Below are 9,810 nucleotides of genomic sequence, written 5' to 3' on the forward strand. Positions count from 1 at the left end.
TCGCTTATGCATTCGCGGCTTGGGGAGCATGTTGCAATACATCAGCCCGGCTTTACACCCTCATCTTGGTGGTTTGAAAAGCAGTGGGACTCTGCTTCGCCCGCCTTGTTGGTATCTTGTAACGAACCGACAATCCCGATATTATCCCCCCGGAGTACCGACAACGCCAGACGCCCGCCATGCAGATGAATAACCCTACCAAACACAGATCGAACAGCCAGCCCCAGTAGAGTTTCACCTCACTCCGGTGCAAAGGAGACCCTCTTTTTCTTCTTGGGCTTGGCAGCCTTAGTCCCCGTAGCCGCAACCTCCTTGACGCTCTCCCCCTCCTCTTCTTCTTTACGCGCTTTCCCCTTGTTCCGCTTCCGCTTCTTCCGCAGCGACTCCTTGGTCTCCTCCAGCTTAGCCTTGCGTTCGGCCTCCTTCTTTTCGGCCTCGATTCGCCGCGCCTCGCGGATCTCTTCCAATTGCCTCGCGCGCATCATCTTGGATTCAATCTGGCCTTCCTTTTCGGCTTGCACCATGGCGAGGATTGTTGACATGCTTTCCTAAAAAAGGGAAAAGGAAAAAAAGGGTTAGCATAGAACGGGCAATAATGCGGAACGGATGAAACGAACCCTGTCATCGACAAAGACTTTGCCCTTCTTCTTGCCCCGCGGCTTGGTAACGCCCACGGGAGTAACCATGTTCAGCTCGGGGATCCCCAATTCCTTCTCCGTATACACGCGCTGCTTCTTCTTCTTGTCCTTGTCGAGTCCGGGTAGGTTGGGCCGACCCTTGACTTGTGTCGCTGGTACGTTGGCTTTGGAGCCTGCTCTGCCTTTGGACTTGGTGATGCCGCCGCTGCCGGACTGCTTCGAAGAGCCCTTCCCACCGCCCGCGCCACCTTTTGGGGCGGCGTACTTATTCTTGATCGTGCGGGTTGGCGCCATTGATGCGATTGGTGGTAGTGGTGGTGACGGACAGGTATTGTTTCTTTCCTCCCGCTTTTTGGTCTCGAACCGCTACAAAGCTTCAAAAATTTCGGGAACGAACTTTCTTATCGCGACGTTTATCGCTTCTTCCGCGGTGGGGCTGGCAGGGGTCGTGCACTCAGCCTTCTCCGGCAGGCAACCTCTAGCGCGGGGTTGTGCCAATTGCTGCTGGCCTGCGATTCTGTCCCCGCCGATCGCGGTGGCCCCGCCCCCAAGCCCAAAATTTCCCAGAAGGGAAAACTGATGGTTGTGAGTTTTCTGGATTTTTGTCAAGCGCCCTGTGAATCGCATCTCCCTGTCTATCTGACGGAACTACACTCCAAAAGGCCCGAAGAAAGAAAATGAGCTCTTCGCAACCAGCACCGCGGTGGGCCGCCTTCGCGCGCGACACCAACGAGACCAAGATCCAGATCGCCCTCAACCTCGATGGCGGCGCCTTCCCGCCAGACACGGACCCCCGGCTCCAAGTAGGAGACGCTAGCGGCCATGCCGCCCAGTCGAGCAAGTCGCAAACCATCATCATCAACACGGGAATCGGCTTCCTCGACCACATGCTGCACGCCCTGGCCAAGCATGCCGGCTGGAGTCTGGCCCTCGCCTGCAAGGGCGACCTACACAGTCAGTTCCCTCCTCCAGCCCGACGTTTAGGCAACCTGCTCTTTAGTCACTTGGTGAGCTGACGTCTATGCCTCTCGTTTTCCTCTTCATTCCGATCAATTGCAGTCGACGACCACCACACAGCCGAAGACGTCTGCATCTCGCTGGGCTACGCCTTCGCGCGCGCGCTCGGCACGCCCACGGGCCTGGCCCGGTTCGGGTCCGCGTACGCGCCGCTCGACGAGGCCCTCAGCCGCGCCGTCGTCGACCTGTCCAACCGCCCCTACTGCGTGGCCAACCTGGGGCTCAAGCGCGAGAAGATCGGCGACCTCAGCACCGAGATGATCCCGCACTGCCTCCACAGCTTCGCGGGCGCCGCGCGCATCACCCTGCACGTCGACTGCCTACGCGGAGATAACGACCACCACAGGGCCGAGAGCGCGTTCAAGGCGCTGGCCGTCGCGATCAGACAGGCGACCAGCCGGGTTGCGGGCAGGGAAGGGGAGGTGCCGAGCACCAAGGGAACTCTCAGTGTTTAAGGCGGGTGGGGTTTCACATACATACAGGATCTCGAGATATATTCTGAAATATGGAGGGGACTGGCGTTCAGGGGGGGCTACGTGGCCTCAGATCCATCACGGGCGGGCTGAGCACGAATGAGGCGTTCATAAGACGATTTGAAAGAAAAAAAAAAAGGTGCATGCATATACGTATGGACTGTATGTGCATACCTAGAGATGTCACGTAGAGAGCATTTGCGAGAAGTTGCAGGCACAATTAAGGTGAATTGCTGTCAGAGCTCTAGAGGATATCGCAGCGGCTCCCGAGTGCTCTCTTAATAGAGCAAACTTGAGCCCCACCACGGATGGCATGACCTCACTCCAAAACTGCCGGGGACATCCACAGGCGGATTCAGCTCAACCGAGAACATCATCCCAACTCGGGGCATTTGTACGATCATATGACGCACGGTTGGGGGCGCGCACAAATATGCCGATAGATGCGTGCAAGCTGATTACACTTTTTTAAACAACATTAAGGAACGCGGAAGAAATTGGGAGAGTGAAGTCAAAGGCCTGGCGGAACAGAGACCCGCGTTCTCGGCACCAAACCATACCGAGAGAATACCGAAGCACCAGCGTGCACGGCAGGTGCCGCACCGTTGGAGGAACGCCGCAAAAAAGGGGGCCGCGATTTGCCTGGCCTGGAGGGGAGAACAACATATCCCAGAAGGGGGATCCTGGATAGCTAGCTATCTGAAGACGGTTCCCGTCTTGGAACACACACGCGGACGCCGCCTGTGAGACACGCACGTCCGCATCCATCCATCCATCCATCCACCCCGGTCCCACACGACACAAATGCCGTCCATCAACGACGCCAAGCACGAAGAGGCCATCGATGCCTCCTGGGAAGCCTCGCGCGGCGCCGTCGCCGGCGCGATTAAGTGGGGTATCGGGAGCGCCCTGCTCGGCGCCATCGGGTACGCGGTGTCGCCCATATATCGGGGGTTGACGATCCAATTCAAGGTGTACGTGTCTTCATTGCCTCCCCCCCCCCTTTTTTTTTTTTTTCTTTCTTTGCTTGTTTCTTTCCTTTCTTTTCCCCCCCCTTCGTTCTTGGGCGGAGGGAGATGCATCGTGTTTTATTGTCACACTTCCTTCTCAGGCGGTCAGTCGGTATTATTGAAAGTGTGGCTGACGGCTCCCGGTGCAGGTATCTTCAAATGTCGGGGATGGTGCTTGGGAGCATGATTGAGGCGGACTCGAGGCTGCGGGCGTACGAGGCCCGGATGAGAGCACAACGACGGATCCAGATGGAGCAGGCTTATTGGGAGAGGTTTGAGAAGGAGTATGGGAAGGACGACGACGACGACGATGAGTAAAGGAAGAAGGAGAGGAGATCGGAAAGGGCGGTGTTAGGTGTCCCACGATTAACAAGTGTATATATATATATATATGTGTGTGTGTGTGTGTGTGTGTGTGTACCGCGTCATTTGCCATGCTCACAAATTCAGCATAACTTGGGTATCTCTTGGTTTCTTTCAGCTATCTCGTCACTTCTTCGGTAGCTCAAACTTCTTGGGGTCCATGTTCAGCTTGCACAGCCTCGCCACACATCCGCTCAGCTGTAGCAGCGTCTGGACGCCCTCGAGGATCTTCATGTGGGTGAAGCCAATCTCCTTGATGAACTCGAGCTTGGCGTGCTCGCTCAGGGTCGGTATCGTCTTGGTCACCTTGAACATGGTGCTGATGATGTCGTGGCTCGAGTAGCCCAGGTCCCAGAGCTCGCGCAGCGTGTCGAGGGCCGAGTCGATGTTGCCCTCGTAGCACGCCTTGAGCATGGCCTGCACCTTGATCGGGTGCGGCGAGTCGACCACCTTGAACACGTTGTCGCCGGACACGAAGCCGAACCCGGCGTGGGTCGACTGCAGGTTGTTGATGGCCTGCCGCATGTCGCCCTCGGCGGTGAAGACGAGCGCGGCCAGCCCGTCGTCGCTGTACTCGACCTTCTCGGCCTCGATGATCTGCAGCAGCCGCTTGACCACCTGCGCGTCCGTCAGCTTGGCGTACCGCAGGATGGCGCACCGGGACTGGAGCGGCTCGATGATCTTGTTGGACTGGTTGCAGGCGAAGGCGAAGCGGGTCGTGTTGGAGTAGATCTCCATTGTTCGCCGGAGGGCTTGCTGCGCGCCCGAGGTCATGCTGTCGGCCTCGTCGAGGATCACAATCTTGTGCCGCCCCTGCGGCAGCGTGACTTTCTTCTGGGCGAAGCCCTTGATTCGTTGCCGCACGACCTCGATGCCTGGGGTTTCGTGTGTCAGCAGCGTCTGCTGCAACAGGGCGAGGACGGAACGGGGGCGGGAGGGACCCGACCTCTCTCGTCGCTGGCGTTTAGCTCCAACACGGCTTCCTTGTACGCGTCGCCTAGTAATTGCCTGGCCAGGCAGAGGACACTGGTCGTCTTGCCGATGCCGGGCATGCCCGAAATGATGAGGTGCGGCATGTTGCCGTCGCGAGCAATGATCTTTAACCGCTCAACCGTCTCCGTGTTTCCAACAATGTCGTCGAGAAAAACCGGTCTGTATTTTTCCACCCTAACAAGACGTCCGATGTCAGCCTCCGCAAGGTCTGTCCGGGCGGTCCAGAACATACGCACCATGGCAGCTCGTAGGTGGGATTTGCATTGTTATCCGCTGTGAGAGCCTTATGGGGGGCGGTGGACGATTCGCCCTTTTCTTCTGCCCGTACTGCCGGCATCGTGACTGATGCGTTGAGGTAAAGCGGGCGGTCGCAAGGTGGATGTCTTGTCGTCAGAGGCTGGCTTGGAAGATCAAAGAGTCGCGACGCGTTCAAGCGCGTTGTAGATTTAATTGGTCTCACGGTTCTAGCCTCAACCCTAACCCTCAGTCTCGATGTGCGAGCGACAACCAGAAGGCCACGCACTTCGGCTCCGAGCTCGGTTCCAAAGCTGCAGTTGGTAAAAAAAAAAACACGGTGGAACAGGATTTAAAGTGTAGCGGAAGACTTGATGTGCAATAAGTGAGTTGTAGTATATTTGTGTCTATTCCAGTGCAACTACACTCTCTCCCCGTTCCTTTTCCCCGACGTGAAAATATATACGGATTACTCCCTCGCCTCCTATGTGCGATAGTCGCCGTTGATGGTGCTATATCCGGGGTCAGCTGAGATGTCAAACTGGAAGACTTCGACTCTTCGCTCACATATACTCGTGGCTGTAATCGCAGGTCCAGTACGTCGCCTGCTTGTCGCCCTGGCCTAGCCGTACTAGGATTTCGAGGTCTTCAAGCTCGAGAATCTCGGCAGCCCTCGCCTACGGCGACAGTTTAGTCACTCTTACCAGCCACAGACTATCAAGGGGGGGGGTGTCTTACCTCGTCAACTCTCTCCGGCTCGCCGTTGACCAGAAGCTTCAGCTCGGCCGTGCCGTCCGTGGGGATGAACGACACATTGGTTTTCTCGGGCACAATCTCGGGCACCTCGTTGACGGGCTGCCCGGGCTCCGAGATGAGCGAGTAGCCCGTGGCGCACAGGATACGGCCCCAGTTGGCGTCCTTGCCGTAGAGGGCCGTCTTGACGAGCGGCGAGCGGGCAATCGTGCTGGCGATCCTCCGCGCCGCCTCCTCGCTGGCCGACTCGGTCACGCGGATCGTCACGAACTTGGTGGCGCCCTCGCCGTCGCGCACAACCAGCTGCGCCAGCTTAGCTGCAAAGTCGGTCAGCACGGCCCGGAAGGCGCCGTAGTCGGGAGTGCCCTCGACGACCTCCTTGCCGCCGGCGGCGCCGTTGGCCAGCAGTGCGACCGTGTCGTTGGTCGACGTGTCGCCGTCGATGGTGATGCTGTTGAACGAGCGGTCGACGGCGTGCCTGAGCGCCGGGGGCAGGGCCGCGGCGGCGATGGGCGCGTCCGTGGCGATGACTCCCAGCAGGGTGGCCATGTTGGGGTGGATCATGCCGGCGCCCTTGGTCATGCCCGCGATCCTGTACTCGACGCCAGGAGACGAGGGGAGGGTGAAGGTGCGCGACATGAGCTTGGGGAAGGTGTCGGTGGTGCAGATGGCCTTGGCCGCCGTCAGCCAGTGCTCGTGTGATCCGCCCAGAGCGCCGTGTGCGGCCGGCACCTTGCTGAGAATCTTGTCGATGGGCAGCCGCTGGCCGATGACGCCGGTGCTCATGACGATGGTGCTGTCGCTCTGGCCGATGCACTTGTCGGCCGCCTGGGCCATCTTAGCGGCATCCTCCAGGCCGCCCTTGCCCGTGACCGCGTTAGCGCATCCCGAGTTGATGATGACGCCCTGGATCCCCTGGTTGCTCTTCCTCTTCAACAGGTCCCGGCTGAACGTGACGGGGGCCGCCTGGAACTTGTTCTTGGTGAAGACAGCCGCCGCTGCGCACGGCGCGTCCGACGTCAGCAGGGCCAGATCCGGCTTGGTCGTGTTGCTCGGCTTGACGCCGACTATCGTGCCCGAAGCCCGGAAGCCGAGAGGGTACGTGCCCGTCGTTGGGACATACTTCTTCTTGGCGGCGGGAATGGAGCCGTTAGGAAGTGCCGAGTATGCTCGAGATGGCGCGCGGCCGATGTGACGGGCCAGCTGAACGCGGGACTGCCTCAATTGATTCAGCAAACACCCATTGAAGCCCGCCATGGCCATCTTCGGTCTCTATCTCGGGGTATAACCGGAGGAGATAAACGGACGCGGACGATGCTTGAGTCACGAAGTGCAACTACAAAAGTACGGAAAGCCCAAGACACCGCCGATTTTGGACGAAATATCCCACACTAAGTAGCGAGACCGGAGCTACCAGGTACAACCAAGCTCGGGATAGAGAGTCGAGGGCCGGACGGCCTAGTACTTGGCGTCCAAGAAACTGAACTTCAATCCCTTGAAGAACCCTTGAGTCATAACGCATCGGCGGAATTATTGACACATTTGCCGACGAGAATGTGTTAACCCGCATCTTTTGCATAATGCTACTTCGACGCTTCCGTCTTAGGTTTGAAATCGCGCCCACGAGTGGGTCCCGTCGGCCTGGTGCCAATGCCCAGGCTCACAGTTGAGTTGGCTAGTGTACGGATTACTGCGGCGTTCCAGGCTGGCGCTCGAGCCCCGTTAGTGCACTCCACCAGCCCGCCCCCATAAAATCATCTCTGTTTGCTGCAAATTTCTTCCTCCTTCCATTTTTCTCTTACCAAGCTCCGAAAGAGACACGAATCACCAACGGTGCTTCGTGGGAGCTTGCCTTCCATTGAACCGGTTGTTGGGCCATTCTGCTTCACCCCTTCCCCCAACAACACTCCTACCATGCTTTCCTGATCGTTCGAGTTTTCAGTTGGGAGATTCTCGTGAAGCATCGAGACGCCAAATTGAATCCGAAAACTTGTTCTCTTCCCAAAGTTTCCCTCTTGGACACCACCCAACATGTCGTCAGAAATCATGGACGCCTACTGGGCGGCGCCGCCAATGGCCCGTACCCTTGCGACCGCGATCCTCGTCACGTCGATCTCGGTGCACTTCGGTTTCGTGTCGTTCGTGTGGTTTTACTTCACTGAGGACCGGCTCCTGCGCTTCCCGCCCGAAATATGGCGGTTGGCCACGACCTTCTTCCTCAGCCGGCCGAAGCTCGGAATCATCATGGACCCCTACTTCGGTATGGGCGCTCCTGCAAATCTTCTGGCGACGAGTGTTGTCTGACTTTTGCGAAACCAGCCTTCCAGTACCTCAGGGACCTAGAGGTGGCGAACTCTAGATTTCCCAGAAAGGAGGACGTGCTCTGGTATCTGATAACGGTTGGAGGCTTCATCCTCGTAGGTTCCTCTCATTTTCTTTTCTTTTCTGGCAAACACACAAAACAACACCAACACGACACCTCGTATATCTGCCCGCATGGTGCTATTTCTCCCAACCATTGCGGTTCCTGGAAACGAGGAAGATTGCCCCCGTATGTCGACCGACCCGACATTCGCAAATACCCCAGGGTCGGTCGAGGTGCGGGCATGGTGGGATGTCTTATGGATGACTCGCGAGACGCCCTCCGTTCTCTCGGGTGGTTTTTTTGCTCCCTACATTTCAACGTCGAGCTTCCGGGGGGGGGATTGCTTCGTGCGCTTCCTGCCTCGACAGTGGGATCCGAAGAAAGCTAACCGAAACAACACAACAGTTCCTCAACCGAACTTTTCTGGGCGGGGGGTTCTTCCTTGATGCGCTCATCATGGCATTGGCCTATACTGCCACACAGGACCAGCGGGGGATCCGGAGCAACTTCTTCTTTTTTACGGTGCCGGCGCAGGCCATCCCATATTGCATGCTCGTCTCGTCGCTGCTCATGAGCCCCGCGGCGATTCCACTCCAAATCACAGGCATCGTAGCGGCTCACCTCTACGACTTCCTTTCGCGCCTGTGGCCCGAGTTTGGAGGCGGTAGGAATATTCTGGCGACGCCGAGGTTTGTCTCATATCTAGTTCAAACGCCCGGAGTGTTGAAGCGTGACTACGGCACGGCAATCCGCCAGCCCAACGCTCCGACGGCGGGCAGCAGCACGGGTGCGTCGACTGGCTCGGTGCTCCCAGACTCGTGGAAGACGAGAGGTGCTGGGCGCCGCCTGGGTGGCAACTAGGATCAGTGTATTTACGAGTTTGTAATCTACAGTAACAATGGTATCATGATGATTTGGGACTCTGTTTGCGTCCTCGTGTACTGTGTTGAACATGACCTGTGAATTGGCAAACTGACAAATACGAGCTGAGCTAGCCAGCATGTCTGGTATATCCATCAGCCGGTCCAGTCGGAATCCACACAGCATCCGTCAACTCCAGAGCAAAGCCAGTCTGAAACAAAGTAAAGCCGACCGGTGTTCCGAGACGGTCCTAGGAAGCAACAAAGACGCCGAACGCCCACACCGACCAGCCAATCAACCAAACCAACCAACCGGAACCCGGGCCATATCTGTATTCCCATCCCGCATAACCACAACCTTTGCGGCTCGTTTTCCCACCAACAAACCCAAGAAAGAAAAAAAAAAAGAGAGAGAGAGAGAGAGAGAGAGAGAGAGAGAGCGTAAATGTTTCAAACTCGGGGGGAAGTGGAAAAGGGTCACCAGATGTCGCTCCCTCTCCCGATTTCGATCTCGGTATAGTGCCGGTTGCTGCCGTAACCACCGCTACCCCTGTCCGACTTCTTCCTGCCGTGCTTCTTCTTGCCATTGCCCCTGCCCCTGCCCCTGCCCCTGCCCCTGCCAGAATTGCTACCGTTGCCGCTGCCGCTGCCGCTGCCGCTGCCGCCAGCCAGGGCGATCCGGCTGCGGAAGGTCCGCCGGCCATCGCCGGGCGGGGACGTCTGCGAGTGCCACTGCTCCTCGCCCTCGCCGTCCCAGATGTCGGCCGGGACGTCCTCGCGGCGCCAGCCCGACCTGGACCTGGACGGGCCCGACTGGCCCGACTGGCCCGCCGCCGCAGCAGCAGCAGCAGGAGGAGGAGGAGGAGACGGGCCGATCGGGGGGTGGGAGAACTGGGGGAAGGCGAGCGGGCCCGAGATGGTGGCGTGCTCCTTGCCGACCAGCGGCCGCTCTCTCCTGCTGCGGTTCTGGGCCGTGCCCTCGGCCAGGTTGAGCCGCGGCGGGGTGTAGGCGCGGGGCTTGCGCCTCGGGGGCAGGGGCTCGAGCCCGTTGGGGAAGGGTAACTGCTGCTGCTGCTGCTGCTGATGCTGCTGCTGCTGCTGCTG

General features: G+C 58.4%; 7 protein-coding genes across 7 annotated transcripts in view; 3 read left to right on the forward strand and 4 right to left on the reverse strand.

Moving 5' to 3' along the window:
- Window positions 1-492: 492 nt before the first annotated feature.
- On the reverse strand, window positions 493-932 carry P884DRAFT_268370 (uncharacterized protein; the record flags this gene model as incomplete). The annotated part of the gene is made up of 2 exons (XM_069442188.1): window positions 493-543; window positions 618-932. 2 exons carry the CDS (start codon window positions 930-932, stop codon window positions 493-495), a joined length of 366 nt encoding a protein of 121 aa, XP_069299396.1.
- A 273-nt stretch (window positions 933-1,205) lies between these two features.
- P884DRAFT_239947 (Imidazoleglycerol-phosphate dehydratase-domain-containing protein) lies at window positions 1,206-2,370 on the forward strand. The gene is made up of 2 exons (XM_069440159.1): window positions 1,206-1,592; window positions 1,698-2,370. The coding sequence occupies exons 1-2, from the start codon at window positions 1,316-1,318 to the stop codon at window positions 2,108-2,110; spliced, it is 690 nt and encodes a 229-aa protein (XP_069299397.1). The 5' UTR covers window positions 1,206-1,315; the 3' UTR covers window positions 2,111-2,370.
- Window positions 2,371-2,493: 123 nt separating this feature from the next.
- P884DRAFT_239949 (uncharacterized protein) lies at window positions 2,494-3,515 on the forward strand. The gene is made up of 2 exons (XM_069440160.1): window positions 2,494-3,102; window positions 3,288-3,515. Exons 1-2 carry the CDS (start codon window positions 2,933-2,935, stop codon window positions 3,454-3,456), a joined length of 339 nt encoding a protein of 112 aa, XP_069299398.1. The 5' UTR covers window positions 2,494-2,932; the 3' UTR covers window positions 3,457-3,515.
- A 112-nt stretch (window positions 3,516-3,627) lies between these two features.
- Window positions 3,628-4,831, reverse strand: P884DRAFT_195992 (P-loop containing nucleoside triphosphate hydrolase protein; the record flags this gene model as incomplete). The annotated part of the gene is made up of 3 exons (XM_069437949.1): window positions 3,628-4,376; window positions 4,448-4,668; window positions 4,731-4,831. The coding sequence occupies 3 exons, from the start codon at window positions 4,829-4,831 to the stop codon at window positions 3,628-3,630; spliced, it is 1,071 nt and encodes a 356-aa protein (XP_069299399.1).
- Window positions 4,832-5,212: 381 nt separating this feature from the next.
- On the reverse strand, window positions 5,213-6,744 carry P884DRAFT_298336 (arginine biosynthesis protein ArgJ; the record flags this gene model as incomplete). The annotated part of the gene is made up of 3 exons (XM_069444594.1): window positions 5,213-5,240; window positions 5,296-5,405; window positions 5,467-6,744. The coding sequence occupies 3 exons, from the start codon at window positions 6,742-6,744 to the stop codon at window positions 5,213-5,215; spliced, it is 1,416 nt and encodes a 471-aa protein (XP_069299400.1).
- Window positions 6,745-7,291: 547 nt separating this feature from the next.
- Window positions 7,292-8,746, forward strand: P884DRAFT_220375 (Der1-like family-domain-containing protein). Its single transcript, XM_069439450.1, has 3 exons — window positions 7,292-7,741; window positions 7,801-7,898; window positions 8,252-8,746. Exons 1-3 carry the CDS (start codon window positions 7,513-7,515, stop codon window positions 8,705-8,707), a joined length of 783 nt encoding a protein of 260 aa, XP_069299401.1. The 5' UTR covers window positions 7,292-7,512; the 3' UTR covers window positions 8,708-8,746.
- P884DRAFT_290870 (uncharacterized protein) overlaps window positions 8,747-9,810 on the reverse strand; it is a 2,320-nt gene continuing 1,256 nt past the window's right edge. Inside the window, exon 2 of the mRNA XM_069444077.1 lies at window positions 8,747-9,807. Coding sequence (XP_069299402.1) covers window positions 9,184-9,807 — 624 coding nt within the window. The 3' untranslated portion in view covers window positions 8,747-9,183. The remainder of the gene's footprint in view (window positions 9,808-9,810) is intronic.

The sequence above is a fragment of the Thermothelomyces heterothallicus genome (assembly GCF_042370625.1).
Source record: "Thermothelomyces heterothallicus CBS 202.75 unplaced genomic scaffold P884_scaffold_6, whole genome shotgun sequence".
NCBI classification, from domain to species: domain Eukaryota; kingdom Fungi; phylum Ascomycota; class Sordariomycetes; order Sordariales; family Chaetomiaceae; genus Thermothelomyces; species Thermothelomyces heterothallicus.